We start from the raw sequence: 18,071 nt of genomic DNA on the forward strand, positions 1-18,071 counted from the left end.
GCTTGACTGTGGTTCATCAGAACCTGACTCACTAGGCTCACTAACTGGAGGATCATAAATGATGGTTTGAAGCTGGCTTGTGAATCTCTGCTTATACTGTTGTTTTTCGTTATATCAAAATCTGATACCCTTAAAAACAACAACTCCTAGTTGAGTTTCATCACTACCCACCTGTCTACAGAGACACAATGTAAAAGCAGTTCAAAAACAAAACTGTTCATGCGGCTAAAAGGCTGCCTTGTGACTTCTCCTATGTTTCTGTCCCTTGTCACTCTGCCTTGCAACGGGCTCCTATCCTTGCTCACCCCTTCACTGACAAGGTCTTCCTCTCCAGCCCAGCTGCCTAGAGCTCCAGCAGCGTTGCAAGAGGGAAACTGTCAAAGAGACAATGTGCTGTTTTACCCATTATCTCACAAGGGATGTGTTAAAATCTCTGCCAACAGTTATACAGATGCAGTCACAGAGTTTGACCTAAAGGCCTCCGTCAGCCATTCTCACTTGCTTCTGCTGACACCTGTTTGTTCTGCTGCTTGCTCACCAGTTAAGTTTTTGCAATGAAAACTACATGCTTTGGGAAAACAGAAAGGCAGTTCCCTTCTTGACCTATTTGTATGGCTCCAAGAGGAATTCAACTGACTGCCACTAAAAGCACAAAAGCTGGACTAGATAGACCTTGGTCTGACCCCACAAGGCAATTCTTATTAAGGAGTGATCAAGCAATTATTGTAGTTGGACTGTTTTATATATTCTCATGCTTTTGCAGGTAATAAACATAGATGGAACCATGAGAAAAACTCTCATAGAAGATAAACTTCCACATATATTTGGATTTACTTTGCTGGGTGACTACATCTACTGGACAGACTGGCAGAGGCGAAGCATTGAAAGAGTGCACAAAATAAGGGCAAGTAGAGACATAATCATCGATCAGTTGCCAGACCTGATGGGCCTTAAAGCAGCAAGTGTCACTAAAGCTGTCGGTAAGTGAAGACAACGTACAGTTGATTTGTACTGGGTTCCATAATAATCACTTTTGCAGTAAAAGCAATAGGCAATTTATTGTACTGGCAGAATAAGCCACTATTTAAAGAATACTTAATGTGTTAAGTAGGAAGACAAACTTGCATTGGTCAAATCCTGCGAGTTCCTTGTCTGATGGAAAAGGGGATCTTGGGGAAGTCTCCTCTTTGTCCCAAGAGCTGTCAGATTTATAAGAGTCCTGCCTAACCCATCCCCTGCAGTGAGTTTGGGGATGAAGTGAGGGAGTGAGTACGCTTCTGGTCCCCATCAGTTTTGAGCCCATTGCAGGGGCTTTTATTTGGATGATGCAAAGCAAGTGGCAGGTATGTTCACCACCCAAATATGTTTCCTTGGCTGCCCAGCAGCTTTCACTTGTGTGCGATTTCCAAGCTGCCAGGGATTTTCTTGGTGGCAAAGGGGAAAATGCATGCATTATCATACCATTGGACCATGGCAGATTGAGGGCCTGGGAACAGAGAACTGCTGATTAATTTTTGCTCCCTATATAACTTTTTGTGGCTGATATTGGGAGTTTCAAGCATTGATAGGCTCCCTTCAACCCTGCTCAACCCCACTTTTCAAACCTTATTGTCCATCCTCTCTACTAGCAAGTTATGCATAGATAATTGTGAAGGGAAGGAAGCTTCCTGCCCAGTCCATGACCAAAAAGATTGTGTGGGCTGATCTTGGGGAAGTTCAATAAATCCCCCCCACACACTTTTCCATGTTTATATTTATGATGCAAAAGGAGTAATTTGTTGTGCATCATTGCAAATGAGAAACAAGTGTGCTTTTTAGAGATGCACTGGATAGGCCACAAAGCATACCCACTTGTAATACCTTCCCATTTTAGGCTTAGTGGCAAAAGGCACACATCATTAGCAGCAGATTCTATTATGCTCTCTTGACCTATTTTTATGTCTAGAGAGGCTTTCAGTTTAATTATGATGTCTGAAAAGAGTGACCATTTGTTACCCTTCATGTCTGCAGATAGAAGGATCTATATTGCTCCTATGTGAAAGCCTGCCTCCTGTCTTTACTTATTAACTGAGTTCATGTTTCACCCTATTCTTGTACTTGTGAAGCTAGCATTTCCCCCCTTACTGGAGTCACTCTGCAGCTTCTTTATTCACTTTGTTATCCCCTCCACAAAGCCTAATCCAAGCACTTGCCCAGCTTCCTATGTTGACATTTCCTTACAGGTCAGGGGTGGGGAACTGGATTTGGCCACTGGTTTGGATCCAGAGCTGGCCCACCCTCCATTTTTGACAGGTTGGCAGAGTATGCTTTGGAGTCATATTTGCTGGCTGTAGGAAAGACAGTTTCCAAGCCTGGCCTTGTGATAATGCAATTTAACACTCTTATCTCCAGGGTGTTCAGGATTTTCCAGTTGACCTGGAATCTGTTGCACTTCAAAAAGTGGATCAGTTTTGGTGTATGTAATTCAGCAATAATAATAATTTTGATACTAAATAGAACAGTGGGCTGCTGTGGAAGGTGTATGAGGGATCTATTTTGCCAAAGTAGTAAAAGACCTTTGTAGTGAGGGCTACATGGAAACTGGAGCATATTTGCCATCTGTATTGGAAGCTGAAGTTGGTCAAACGTAGAATTGTAGAGTTGGAGGGGACCAGGAATATTTTGCCCACAACCCTGAGATTAAGAGTCTCATGCTCTTCCAACTGACTATCCTAGGAATGATGTGGGGCATTTCACTGACCTTTCTGTACACAGTCAAATGTTTGCATCATGTCAGGGTAGACAGGAACGTCAATTCAGAATAACATAGTAAGCATTTATATTGGGGGGGGGAGGGTATTTTCATAGCTAGAAGTGCTACACATATATGGCTTTGGTAATCCATACATCACCCCTGTAATGTAGGTTAGTACTGTTCCAATGCTGTGAGTGGAGGCTTGCCTAAGGCCACCTAGTTATTTCATGGTTTCATGACTGAGGTGAACATTTCAACTAGCTCTCTAATAGGAATGAATAAACAAGTGGGGAATGATCTTTTAAGCAGCTTTCTTCAGACAGACTCCTCCTAAGAAGACAAGTCCATTGAGTTGACATAGAGTTCGTTTTGAGGTCATTTTGGGCACATGAGGCAGTTTTCAACTAACTGGGCTAGTGCAAGTATTGGCACCAGCCCAGGAGGATTTCATCCCTCTACTACCCCCCCATGTCATGCCCATATCTGCTTTAGAGGCTTTGGGGACACTCCCCAAGAATAGATTTAGGGGGGTAAATGGGGTAGAGGATGGGGAGAACGTTCTGTTGCACAAGGAGAAACTCTTGAACTTTCCCCCCATCTCCTCCTTCCCTTCCCTCCCTCCCCGGTGTCTATAGCCATGGTGTACATGACATTCTATCGTAGCCAAGTTTTCTTCTTCAAAGAACTGTTTTCCTTTCCAGGAACAAATCCATGTGCCGAGAACAATGGAGGCTGCAGCCACCTGTGTTTCTTCACCCCTCAGGAGTGCAGATGTGCCTGTCCCATTGGACTGGAGCTGCTGAGTGACATGAAGACCTGCATCATTCCAGAAGCCTTTCTTGTTTTCACCAGCAGAGCAGCCATTCATAGGATTTCTCTTGAAACAAACAATAACGACGTAGCCATTCCTCTTACTGGTGTCAAGGAAGCTTCTGCGCTAGACTTTGATGTGTCTGACAACAGAATCTATTGGACAGATATTAGTTTGAAGGTACTCATGGCATCCGAATATAACAGATGGTTTTGTATGCAGCTAGTTTCACTACACTTCCTCCACAACAGTAGTCTGATAATAAATAAATTTGTCCTGTAGGTCTTACAAAATATAACACTTGGGTAAATGTAATGAAAAGCAAAAATAAATACATACATACATACATACATAAATAAATAAGGACTCTAACGTGAGCTTAATAAATCTGTTAGATTTATATGTGGAAATCAGGAAGTGTAAATAGTTTGTAAATTGTGTTACAAGAACATGCAGATGAACATAAATATTGTTCCGATAATGTCTCTAAAATAGTTGTGGGGTTGTTGTTTTTTGCTTTGGTGCCATGAATTTTTTTAATGCATATTTTTCCTTTCAATAATAACTTGAGTAAGTGAGATATTACTTAATTTCATTTGTGTTCCTGAATGCCTGTAATATTTCAACAAAATTGTTTTGTAGACAATAAGCCGAGCTTTCATGAATGGAAGTGCAATTGAGCATGTGATTGAGTTTGGCTTGGATTACCCTGAAGGAATGGCTGTAGACTGGATGGGGAAGAACCTTTATTGGGCAGATACCGGGACCAATAGAATTGAAGTGGCGCGGTTGGATGGGCTGTACCGACAAGTTCTGGTGTGGAAGGATTTGGACAACCCAAGGTCTTTAGCTCTTGATCCATCTAAAGGGTAAGGAAGCTTTATCCTCCCCCCACCCCCAGCATAGTAACAGTAATAGGCAATGCTGTACTATACACGTTGAGGTTAGGGTCCAAAGCTAATACACATGTCCTGTCAATTCATAATATGGCAACTATTAGGTTGTGGTTCCTGTCTGACCATTTTGATTCTTTCAGACAAGCTGGTATTATCAAGGAGTTGGAAATTGCTCGTTGCAGATGTCCCTAAGATTATGAAATGGCCCAAAAACATTATTCTTAACTTTTTTCTTGGCTTGTGAAGATGTTGTCCATCTGCCTTCCAGTTTAAATGTCTCACTGATATCTTAAGTCTCATACCATGATGACTATACTTTCCCGCCATGGTTGGAAGCAGTATGCTTCTGAAAACCAGTTGGTGGAATCATTGGGGAGAGTGCTGTGATGTTTAGGTCCTGCTTGTCGGCTTCTCATGGGTCTCTGGTTGGCAGCTGTGAAAACAGGATGCTGGAGTAGATGGGCCAATGGCCTGTTCCATCAGACTCTTCATAGGTTCTCATGTTCCTGTTTTTTTCTTTAGGCTTAAAGACTTTTTTAAAATGAAAAGGCGAATTTTCCATTCCAACAGGATGCACAAAATGGTTTTGACAGCTACACAGCCCCTGACCATCCACAGCCTTCTCCCACAGCCTCCCATCTTCCTGCTCCAGAATAATTCCAGAGAGAATAATTGATGAAAAGAGTACCAATACTGAATGTAGTGTTGGTTTTCTTATGCAGACTGCTTTAACAGTTCTTCATGGAAGTAAAAAGCAGGATACAAAATGTTATCATATCATAAATAAACAGAAATTAGCTTTTAAGTTATGAAGGAAGATCCAAAGAATCTCAAGGAAAATCAATTTGGTTGGGTTGGGTTGACTTCTGCTTATATAGTCACAAGAATGCTGGTCCTTTATGGCTCTAGACTCAAGGGTGTAAAATACGCAGGGGGTCATCCAGTTGCTTCCAAACTCTTGAGTTCTCTAGAAATTGAAAGGCTGAATGCTCCTACACAAATGTTGATTCTGTAAAACGTCGTTGGGATTATTGTGATAAGCAGTGTCTATATTGAACGCTATTTCGTATACACAAGCTGATAGGAATCTTCAAATTTCTGAAATACTCATTGAAACAGAATATGTATTGTCTAAATGTTCAGCATAGTTCAGTTAATATTGTTATTCATTACTTATTAAACACCTAAAATCAGTTATTACAAAACTCACAATACATTGTGTTGTTTTCTTTTTAAATGTCTGGAAGTAAACAAAGGTCTAGGTACATTGTCTTGATATGGTTTAAGCAGCTAATTATTGTTTGTTCTGTTTTTTAATTGCAGGTACATGTATTGGACAGAGTGGGGTGGCAAACCAAAGATTGTTCGGGCATACATGGATGGTACAAACAGCATCACTCTTGTGGATAAAGTGGGCCGTGCCAATGATCTCACTATTGATTATGAAGATCAAAGACTCTATTGGACTGACCTCGACACAAGCATGATCGAATCATCAAATATGCTTGGTAGTGTGCCTCTACTTGGAAAATATCAGATGTGATGTACAGAAAAGTTTCTATATAAATTAGGTGGCAGAATTCTCTTAAACCAGGAAAATTCAGTCCAAGAGTTCCAGGCTTCAGCTTTAATTTTTATATGTGTCTTTGTTAGTTTTAATATCAACATTTAATGAGATATTCAGTTCAACAAACTGAAGAAAACATGCTACGTATAAAAACTATTCTGATTTGCTAAACTGGGCAATGGCAATATAATTCACTTCCTTGTAGACGCTCTTGTAAGCTTTATGTGAATTTATAATTTGGTGTAAAACTTAATTTGGAGGTATATATGAGCATATTTAAGATTCTTGAATATTCTTTGTACTTTAAGATATTTTAAAAAAACCCACTAAAATATTTGGAAGGCTTGGCCTGTGAAATGAAAGAAAAATCATGTGCATTTCTGAAGCAATTGTAGCTTCAGTCAGTCAGATTTTATAGTTCTTAGCAGCTCTTCTTAACAGTTCTTACAATATAAATCATACAAAAACCAAGAGTATGTTAAACAATCAAAGAAGTAGCTCCTTTTATACATTCACTACCCATCCTCAGAATAACATTTGCAGCAAAGTATAGGCTGTAATCGGGTGCAGGGAGAGGGGTTTGCCTGAAAATAGGCTTTTCCATTAAGTGAAGCTGAGTTAGTAGATTGCAAATGGTGTTTTTGTGTGTGTGTGTGTGTGTGTGTGTGTGTGTGTGTGAGAGAGAGAGAGAGAGAGAGAGAGAGAGAGATATCGAGACCAAAGCACTCATTGGGAATGTTCAAGAATAAATACTGTTCTTGAGTTCCAAACCTAGTTCAGTCCTTTTCCCCCAAAGTGTAATATTGTTATTTTTAAAATAAACTCAACAAGCAGTGCTGCTGTGCAGGTTTTCCTGGGCTGGGGGATTGGGAATTGTAGAGTGGCCGTGATGGGCAACCTGCCTACATGGTAATTAAAAGGTCATTGGTGATCATTTAAAATCCTTGTGGCATCCAAAGTAGACATGGTAGGTTTTGAAAGCAAAAAAAGAGAAAAAGTTAAAATTTATCTCCTGCAATTAATCTTTTATCATTTGGTTACCTAATTCTCATTTTTTTTACCTTTATTAACAACATATGTTCATGTTTCCTCAGGACAAGAGAGGGAAATAATAGCTGATGATCTACCTCATCCCTTTGGCCTAACTCAGTACAGTGACTTCATCTACTGGACAGATTGGAACCTTCACAGCATAGAAAGAGCGGACAAGACAAATGGGAGGAACCGGACGCTAATTCAGGGACGTCTGGATTTTGTGATGGATATATTGGTTTTCCACTCGTCGCGACAAGATGGCTTCAACGACTGTGTACAAAACAATGGGCACTGTGGGCAGCTGTGCCTGGCCGTACCCAATGGCTATACCTGTGGCTGTGCATCTCACTACACGTTGGATCCCAACAGCCGGAACTGCAGTTGTATGTGTTTTACCTTTTTCTGCAGTTGTAAAAATACTTGCAACTATTTTCTCGTAGCGAGTCCTTGGTTCACATACATGCCTTCATTGTACATGTTGGCCGTGTTCACACACACACGTGTGTGTGTGTGTGTGTATCTATTTATTTAAGTGTTTCTGTACTACTTTTGGGATTGCCAAAGTAATTTTTCCCAGAACCCCACCCCCTTTTAATTAAAAAAACACTTTTTTGCAACACGTGTAATGCTGAATGTGCACAAGTTAAATGTGCATAAGTTGCAGGCTTACCATATAACACACATGCATATTCTATAGAAATACATAATGTAAATGCACGTGGGAGAGAAAGAGTTGGAACTTTGGGAGGGATCCACAACTGATGCTGCCAGAAGCATCTGGAGAACATCCCACCCTTGGAGGCTGTACTCTCTCTCCCTTTCTCTGTTCTAGCCCACCCCACTAAAACAGAGTCTTGGCTCAAGTGCGTGCAGGACAAAGCAAGAAAGTTGGAGTAAGGTAGAAGATCCTAAGAAAGAATTTGGAAAGGAAAAGCTAGCTAGAGGAAGAAACCACTTATTTCCTGCTGTAGGGTAGGCTGGGCAGACTCATTAACTTCCTTCCACAGAGCCTGCATGCCTGATCAGGGGTGGTTCTTCACCCTCCATCAATCATGAAGTGCTAATTCTTCCCTTGAATTAGCACTAGTCCCAGCAGTCTCATGGTGTTGCTTCTTCCCAAAGTTGAATGATGGGTGGGTGGAGCAGCACAAAAGAAATTGGTAGCTTTACTTTGCCTTTACTCCAACCCATAAGTACTTGCATGCAGCAACCAACTGGATGATTATGGCTGTTGGTGAGGGTCTATATGCATACTCCCCCAATGTATGCTTGGTTAGGATGGCCTAGCAGTTCCCCCCTCCCTATCCCCAAATTCAAAAAGATTGTGAATGGTTGTTTCAAACTTTTCTATATTCATATCCACTTGAAGGACTATGCATTTATTTTGTTTTGTTTTGTTTGTGATAGGCTGGTTGGTTCTCTGGGGTTTGGAGCTGATCTATTTAAGACACTGAAACCAATTATATTGTAACATAGTTCCCTGAAACAGACTGTAAAGTCTTATGACTTAATCGCAGCTGTTGTGCATTTCAGAGGTTTCCAAAAACATAACTTTGAGATCTGCAATAACTTCAGCTTTACCTTTTGGAGGAAATGCACTGTAGTGTGAAATAAAAAGTTTTGGGATTTCTTTTCTCTCTGTGAGCAGTGGGATAATAATTAAGTTTCTAAAATAATTGTATTGTTGAATCATTTGCTCTTCTGCTATACTGATTGATAGTTATGTTCCAGTTGAAAATATGATTCTAAATTACTCTTTAACAGTCTTAAACTGTTAACTGTGCATAAACAATAGTAAAACTTGCAAGCTGGAACATTGCTTCTTTCTATTTTTTGATATTTTCACAAATGCAGTTCTTGAGCCTTCCTGTTTTTGCCACGATCCTTGTATTCATAGATGATGATGTTAAATGTTCTCTTTGTTCTTTTAGCACCTAGCAGCTTCTTACTATTTAGTCAGAAGACTGCAATAAGTCGAATGATACCAGATGACCAGCAGAGCCCAGACATCATCCTTCCTATCCATGGTCTAAGAAATGTCAAGGCTATTGATTATGATCCATTGGACAAATTTATCTATTGGGTAGACGGACGCCAGAATATTATTAAAAGAGCCAAAGATGATGGCACTCAAGTAAGTTTAAAATAATAATAACAACAACAACAACAACAACAACGGTATATGTCTATCTGTTGGTGTATGTTTCCGTAAAAATGTATCGCAGGTGAGACTTTTATTTGATGTTCTAGAGAATCTCCACCTTCTAAGAATAGTCCTGTTTGGGGCTCAAAGCATTCTGGGAAAGGAATTTGTAGTGTTTCTGAGGCCTTGGAGTGGAGAGCCTTTACAGTGCACAATGCCCTCCCAGCATTCCTTCTTCTCCTGCAATAGAGGGCTGCCAGCTCCAAATCAGAGCGTTTCATAGTGAGACAACACATAGTTATTGAAAAGTGAGGAGGAAAGCTGCCTTTTCTTTCCAATACATTCCTTTAATAATTCTAAGAAGTGGGGAAAACCACCCGGTCCTAGTACCCCTCCCCCGATACTTAGTTTATGATGTCAGGAGCTTGAACAGGCCAGTTCCCGCCCTCCCCCTGTTCTCCATTTTACTTGTGGTGGTGGTGGTTGTTCTTCAGCTGACACCCTGACATTCTGTGGTCTGCTTTACACATCACGCTTAGTCAAAAACAAGCCTCGGTTACAGCTTGTGGTTAGACTGGGGAGAGTTTAAGTGCGAGCCCAGTTTCGGATGGCTTAGCTTGGGTGCTGCAGCATAAGGGACCACAGAAGAGCAAAGCAGCTGTAAGCTTTTCTCCAGTAGTCCACATGCTTTCGCGGTCCTGTTAAGCCATAGTTTAGCTTAGGATGACAAGCAAACCAGGCATATGTCTCACCTATCAGCTTTAGACTTCATTGATAGACTCACACAGCCTCTCTGATTTTCTAGTTCTTTAGACCCTTTCTCCCTCTCTTCTGCTTAGCTGCTGCCAAATGTCTGGAAGTCTAGAGGACCCTGTAAGGCAGTGATGGCCAAACTTGGCCCTGCAGCTGTTTTGGGACTACAACTCCCATCATCCCTAGCTAACAGGACCAGTGGGCAGGGATGATGGGAATTGTAGTGCCAAAACAGCTGGAGGGCCAAATCTGGCCATCACTGCTCTAAGGCCTTTTTAAAAATGTCATCTACTCCCCTTGAGAGTCCCTCAAGCATGTTGAAATAGCTGCCATATGTTTTTGGTGGCTCTGTTTCAATTCCAAACTGACAAGCATACAATATTACGTTTTGAGTTATATGTATATCATTTAGAACTTTTATCATTCATAAATGTCCATCTTGGGCCTGATTCAGAATTGCTGACAAATCATGGGTTATTATTTTGAGTACAGACATGAGCCCCATTCCCCTTTCAACCACCCACCTCTTGCTTTACATGTTACAGGAGATGAGAAGTTTGCAATAAGATTCAGTTTTCCATTTTGTCTAAATACAGGAAACCATGGTTTGTATAACCAGGACAGTTTTCAGTATTTGATGAAATGCAAACTATGAATAAAAGCTTCTCCACTTCTTCTGCACAAAGGATACGGGGGGAAGTTGAAGGACAGTGTTCGTTCGTCCTTGTGCTCCAAACATCTTTAGATGGTCTGTCTGTGCCTATCTTCTGTGTTAGCTACTGTCTCACAAACAAGGGTTTGTACCACCAACAACTAAATTGAAATCCTGTGTGAAGCAAGTGGGGTGGGGGAAAGATTTTGTAGTGTTTTTTAAAACAAACAAACAAACAAACAAACAAACAAACCCTTCCACACTATTTCTAAATAGACTTAACAAATGGAAGGAATGAAGATGGTACAGAATCCAGCTGTTGCCTCAGACCTTAGGATGCACAAGAAAACTATGAGGCTTCTGTCTCTCTTTCTGCCCCAGTCTTCCTTGTATTGTGCACCAGCTCCACGCTGCATAGGAGCTTCTGTGAGGCTTCAAATCTTTTGAAAGGCAGGACCCTCGTTAGCCTTAACTATAATTTAATATTGTTGCTAATATAATGCAATAAGCATAGTTAAGGTAGACAGGGGGAGTTTTTTTCTGGGGAAGCAGGAGGAGAACATACATTCTATGTTGTGGTCTCAGTGTTATAACTGCAATTTTTATAACCCCCTCATTATGGCACACCTTACACCCTCCACAGCTTACAGTGGGCAGAGTAATGTTGTCCCATGCTGCCTCCTCTTAAGTGGTACATGACCTGTATTTCCAGTGTGTTTTGCTCAAAAACCCCAGAAGATGTTGCAAAGAATTCCTATAAGCAGGTTGAGTTTAAAAAAGGGGGTTGGGGAAAGTACCATGTAGGCTGATGTGATGAATTTTCCATAGCATTTCCAGATAATGAATTATTGTTTGTAGTAAGGAGGGGCCTTATAGTGTCAGATCTGCTCTTTGAGGGATGCCTGCCAGGCGTTAATTGCTGGATGGCTTCCTATTAGTGGCCCTTCCTAGGTGCAAATTACATTGGAAGCTGCTTATTATGACACAGATTGTTGTACAGCATAGGCAAGAGTTTCAGTGTTTGAAGAAGTACCTCCTAGGGACATATGGGTATTAAAAAATTGTACTTTTAATTGTTTGGCGATTTTTGCTACTTCATACTCCAATTAATTCTGTTAATTAGCATTTTATGAACCTTAATGTTCATAATTGGACATTAAACTTCCAAGTTTGTGGTTTTTTTATTTTATTATATAATTGCAAGATTGTTTGCTTACACCAAAACTGTTTGGGTAATATTTGAGCCATGCTCAACATAAATAGAACAAATCACATTGTTTATCATTAAGGAACAGATTGCAATTTAGTTCTAATACACAAATTGTATATTTCTGTACTGCTGCCTCGTCCATTACCTGCTTCTGTTGTTCATGAAAGTTTGCTATGGTTAATTGATTAGGCATCAGATTTTTTAGAGGATTTTGATAAGAGGATTTTACTTTGAATAGCAGGTGGTGGGTACTCTCTTCAAAAGAGACATCCACTCATTTCTCTCATAGCTGGGAATGCCTCATCTATAAGAGGCTGCCTAGTATAATGTATGGGTGAAGGGGGGAAAGAGCTATTATTTTTCCTTAAGCAACTTAGATTTCCTTTATTGTGTGAGTGCCCTTTTCATTAGACTGTCCTTACAGTATGCATTCCTTAACTTTGTTATATCTTTCTTTCTCCCCATTTTATTCCTATTTTATGTCGTCATCATCTTCTTGCAGCCTTTCACAGTCATGAGTACTCCCAACCAAAGCCAAAATCCAGAAAAGCAGCCACATGACCTGAGTATTGATATTTTCAGCCATACTTTGTACTGGACCTGTGAAGCCACAAATACAGTCAACGTCTACAGGCTTAATGGGGAGCAGATTGGAGTTGTGCTACGGGGAGACCATGACAAGCCAAGGGCCATAGTAGTAAATGCTGAGCGAGGGTGAGAATCCTTTTGTTTTGTAAGAATTAATAATTGTCCAGATGATATGGCACTTTCTTAAGTTTCATACATTCTGAAATGTATCTTGCCTTTTTTTTTTACTTGGGGAAACAGCTTGCATAGGGCTGCGTCAACAGGCCATACTGACACGGATGAAACGTCTTTAACTTTAAAAATGTAGAAGCCTTCAGACCATTTGCTGCGGGGTATTAAACCTTAGTCCCTGAAATATTGTGTGTGGGAATCTCAGAAACATTCTAATTTAGCTTCATGTTTGTTTTAATTTGCATACAAATTAATGTTAATAGGATTTCCTCTTTCTGATCTTCTCCCCCAAAGTTACCGACCAATCAGTCTTGGAAATTGAGTAGTAATATCTTATTTCAGATGTAGACTTCTTAAATCTTCATGTCAGGGTCCATAGCGAGAATACCATGATATACTGTATCTTCCATTTAAGAAACTGTGCTAACTCTCTATGGCTGTTTTCCTACTTGTTGTCAGATATATGTATTTCACCAATATGCAAGAACGAGCCCCGAAGATTGAGCGTGCAGCCTTGGATGGAACAGAACGAGAGGTGCTCTTCACTACTGGCTTGCTCCGGCCTGTTGCCCTGGTGGTTGACAACAAGCTGGGGAAGCTTTTTTGGGTAGATGCAGATCTCAAACGAATTGAAAGCTGTGATTTATCAGGTGTGTTTTGTTCCATTTAAATTATGTATAGTTTAAAGAATTTAGATCTCTTCCTTTTTGTCGCAGGGTTTTTTTATTTCCCTTCCTCTTGTAACCTTTCTAGTGAGCTGCAGAAATCATAAATAGGGTTTTTTGTCTAGGGTACTGATTTATCGTAACGTAATTCTGAGATGGTAATACAGATTCCTGTAATGGAAGCTTTCTGTTAATAGGTATGAAGTCTAATTTTCCCACCCTCATTCTTCCCCCTTGTTTGTCATTGTTTGCTGGGGTGGAATATCATCATAAAGCAGTTGTCCTTTCTGTCACTTGCACTTTTATTTCAAAATAAATTTCCATGATAAAAAAAACCTAAATCAGACTTTAAATGAATGCGGGCAAGAGAGTTTCCAGTAACAGTCTGGGACACGTCTGCTCACAAAACGAAAGGTTCATATATATATATATATATATATATATATGCTTTCGTATATATATGTATATATAGTATAATACAAAGATGAAGTGAATGTTGTATTGGGCAGAGATTAGTAAGAAATATGTGGCATTTTTAACTGATACAGATATTGGCAAAGATTCAGCCATGAACTTGATATTGCTTGGATGTTAACTGTGACAATTTTTGGCAGCTTGATGTTCCTATTCTGCCTTATGTGTTCATCTGCAGAATTTCATTTTTCAGAGACTGAAGTATTAGGCTTGATCAAGCAACATGTGCCTCACTTACAATGATACTTTTGGTATAAAATCCTTCCTCCGCCCTCTTACTTTAATGAAAAGAAGAAAGGGTATCTGGATAAAAGAGAATGCAATGTGTATTAAATAGGCAGTATGAGTCACATAAATGATTGTTTGATTTGGACATGATCACCATAGTGCTTCTCTCCTATTTGTGCATAAATAAACACACTTGGTGCAAAGGACATGTTCCATATTGTCAGCACGAAATAAAATATTTTAGATTGGTTGCCAAGGGCAAATATGCAACTGGCAAGTTACCTTAAATTTTAATAATATATTGGATCCTAAGTTGTTGACTTAAGTTCACAGAAGGAAAGTTCCCTGTTTCTCCTTGCCCTCTGGAGCCAGCTGTGCCCTCTCAAAAGCCCCCTGAGCAGTTGGGGGAGTGGAAATAAGGGGACTACTAACAGGAGGAGTGAATGGTAAACTTTTCCTCCATGTTCTTGTGTGAGTTAACTTGGTTCCTGAGGTAATCCAATATATATTAGTAGACTGCTCTGAAGATCATCTTCTCTATGCCAGTGTAGATGGATGAACCTCTTAAAAAATTATTTAATCCTACTATAGTGAAATTCAAAGAACAGCAGCTAAATCTACTATTATTTAACCTTTAGGCAAAGTTGACAGTTCATCTAGTTTTATCTACAGACATGTCTCTGTATTCCCTCCCTTGAAAAACATTCTGCTTCTCAGAACCCAGAGGTAGCTTTAGGCTGGATGTAATAGCTATAATGATGTTTTACAAATAAGTCTATTGGTAATAAAATAGCTCAAAGTCTGTGAAATATCTCAATGTACAGGGTGTGTGTGTGTGGAGGGAGAGAGCTACACAAAGACACTCCTTTTTTTCTTTCAATCAGGTTGAATTTATTAACTGTTATAAATCTGAGTAGTTAATTACTGTGTACATTAAATACTTGTAATATAATTTGTTTTGGCTTACTGGGGAAAAGAACTGATTGCTTGTTCAAATATAGCCAAATTTAACAGCCAACATCCAAAGCACCCCATAAGTGTCTACTGTCCCAATTCATCTTGCTTTTTGGTAGTATGGTTAGCTGTTGCTCTCTTTCCATGTGTGGAGGGCTGTCAGCCACCCAGGATCTACTTCTCTGACCAGTAAAAGCCATGTACTGGAATTTAAAAGTACAGTCACTGCTAGATTATGTCAGGTTCTGCTCATAATCTGGCAGGTTCCACTCCAACCCACCCCATTGCACCGTGATTCAGTCTCTTGAGCTGGCATATTAAATTCTGGCCTTTGCCACAAAGCCATAAAGATCCTTGCTGATCACACAGCCCATGCCAAGTGATCCATATTATGTATGAAATATATGTAAGGAATATGGGCACAAGCTCATTGAATAGCGGACCCCCTTGCCACATGGCAAACTGCTTTTGAAACTGTTGAAATTTTCAAAAAAAAAAGATTGTGATCTGGCATGGGATAGGTCTGGTCTGCTTTTCTTTCTTTCTTTTAAGAAAACTAGTCACTGAGTGTACCTCAGGGAACTCTTTGGATCCCAGTCATTGGGTTTGAATGTCTGTATCCAACTCCTATAACTAGATTTTCAGAGAAGTGATGCTTGGAAGTGCCTGAGAAAGTACAAGGACTTGTTTGTGGGGCTTGTTGGTCCATCACTCTTGCAGAGAAACTTGCCAAACAAATATAGCCTTTAAATGGATAACATGAAGATAATATTTTTATTGAGATTTGTTATGCATTTATTGTATATGTCAATAAGAATAAGTATCGTTTACAGCCATCAACCCCATATGATAAACTTTGGCAAATTGTTCTTGAAGAACTTGTGCATTTATTTTTTATTTATTTTTTTGTAGCACTGTGCGTGTTACTTTTGTTTTTGGGTAATTATTATTTATTTACTAGTAATGTGTGTGTGTTTTTAAAAAAAAATCTTACCCCTCAGATGTTTTCCTTTATTTAGTATAATTTGTATGCCAAAAAGTACTCCTTTGCAGGGGGCTGGGAGAGTAAAACAAGAGTCTTTGTACAGTGTAATCTTCTGAATCAATTTAATACCAGCTGCAGTAAGAAGAAATGTTGCGTTTGCATGCATGGCTGAGCTCAAGCAATTTTATTCAGTAAATTAGCAGAATTGTTTGCTCATTAGCATGTTGCAGTCTGTACCTACAATATTTTATTCTGTGACCATTATTTTAAAAAGTCAGTAGATAAAAGAGATTTTACACACTTAAGTTCTCACAGAAGTATTAGAAGCTATCAATTTAGAAATATTGGCACCAGGTACCCATAAATAATGCTTTTGGGGGGGGAGATTATGCACACACTCAGAAATGGCTGGAATGTGGCTTTTCTGACATAATAGAAAAATACAGGTTGTTTCTTCTTAATCGTTGTGCATAAATTACAAGTGTTTTTGTTTTGTTTTTTTGGCAGTGGCATGTTTTTAAAACAGTTAAATAGGGTGCATTTATATTCCCTTGGACAGAGTCCAGTCCTTTTGGAGACCAAAATTTAAATAAAGCGAATTGAGAACCTATTATAATTAAGTGACTGTGTATAAATAATGCTAGGTATGCAGGATGCCTGTATAGATTTCATAATATATATTCAATAACCTGCTTAAATGACTTTAAGCTGCATTACTCAAATCCACGTGAGGCTGTGTTGCTCATCTGAATTCATGGAACTATAGCACACTTAGAGGCCATACTTCCACAAAGCACCCAGCACTTCCATAGCTGATACTGCTGATCATCTGTTTGGCAGGGGACAAAAGACCCCATACTGGTATTTCTGTGGATCAGGGTGTATTGTCACAGTTCAAACATCTACTGGGGGGTATATTCATTTGAGGTAAGCAAGAATGTAGCCAATTTATCGATTAACTCCCACTTACAGCACCAGCTCTTACCTATGATTTACAGTTTTCCCCTGAGCCGTACATTCTGGCATATAATTGTGGCACCAGATATATGGGGTTAGTGTGTCAAAGTATGAAGCTTTAAAAAGCTATGGTTACATGGGAAGAAACATGTTTTCATTGGCATGTACATTCAGATTGGTAAGAAATGAAATTGGCTGCTTGCTGCGTGTGTGCGTGCATGCACATTCAAACATATTTGGAAAACTAGAAAAATAATTACTCTTTTATGTATAGTCTGCCCAAGTGACATTGCTTTCAAAAATGATCCAAAAGCCCTCTGACACAGGACATAATGGGGCACTCTTTATTGCATTGAATGGTACTGGTTGGCCATTTTCTCCTCATTAGTCCTTTTGGTAGGCCAGTGTGTCTGTTTCTGCATCCATTTTATCCAGATGGTTCTTGAACTTCATCACGTCCAATAATGGAGATGCTGAAAAATTGTTAAGCAAACATTAAGCATTTACTGAAATTTTTTGAACTAATTTTATTACCTTAAAAAAAAAAAGCATGTCATCACAAAAGTAGTATTTTACTTTCAGGAGCAAACCGTGTGACACTACAAGATGCCAACATTCTTCAGCCAATGGGACTGACAGTATTGGGAAATCATCTCTACTGGATTGACCGCCAGCAGCAGATGATAGAAAGAGCTGAGAAAACGAATGGGTACAAGAGGACAAGAATACAAGGTCGAATAGTTCATCTAACTGGCATTCATGCAGTTGAAGACGTCGACATGGAGGAATTTTGTAAGTTTATTACAGAGCTAGATATTTCAGATTTCTGCAGTGATACATTCTCCTTGATGCTTTAGACTTTTAAGCACAATATACATGGGCATCTTCCTTCTCAGCTCGCTGACTAAGGCCATGAGGTCACTACTAATAGGATAGAACTTAAGCAAGTATTGTTGCTGTGTTCTAGTGTGTGATATTTTGATTATTTTAAGATGTACCTAGGGAATATAGAAGTTACTGTTAGAAAAATATGACCTATTTCTACCCTGAAGAAAATAGTTGGATACAGGTTAGTTTATCTACAATTAGTTGCAGATAAATACTTTTTGGGGGGGGGGGGAGAGAAAGCACTAAGTATAAAGGTCCAGATTTTCACTCCCTGGATCACAAGAGCTTTCTTGGTATCTCATAAGGCTTACCAGTGTCTTAGATGCTCTGCATGTGACAATAGCTGGCAGTTAAATCAAC

General features: G+C 39.6%; 1 protein-coding gene across 2 annotated transcripts in view; it reads left to right on the top strand.

Moving 5' to 3' along the window:
- The window catches only part of LRP5 (LDL receptor related protein 5), a 117,169-nt gene that overhangs the window by 82,493 nt on the left and 16,605 nt on the right, over positions 1–18,071 (top strand). For both annotated transcript variants that reach the window (XR_014568127.1, XM_083756101.1), the window contains exons 8-16: positions 764–980; positions 3,436–3,725; positions 4,188–4,414; positions 5,765–5,949; positions 7,103–7,426; positions 8,975–9,177; positions 12,304–12,515; positions 13,020–13,210; positions 17,406–17,615. Coding sequence is in view for 1 of the 2 variants with exons in the window: in XM_083756101.1 (XP_083612227.1) it covers positions 764–980; positions 3,436–3,725; positions 4,188–4,414; positions 5,765–5,949; positions 7,103–7,426; positions 8,975–9,177; positions 12,304–12,515; positions 13,020–13,210; positions 17,406–17,615 (2,059 nt within the window). In the remaining variant the exon portion in view is untranslated. The remainder of the gene's footprint in view (positions 1–763; positions 981–3,435; positions 3,726–4,187; positions 4,415–5,764; positions 5,950–7,102; positions 7,427–8,974; positions 9,178–12,303; positions 12,516–13,019; positions 13,211–17,405; positions 17,616–18,071) is intronic.

Source organism: Podarcis gaigeae (genome assembly GCF_964106915.1).
Source record: "Podarcis gaigeae genome assembly, chromosome: 1".
Taxonomy (NCBI): domain Eukaryota; kingdom Metazoa; phylum Chordata; class Lepidosauria; order Squamata; family Lacertidae; genus Podarcis; species Podarcis gaigeae.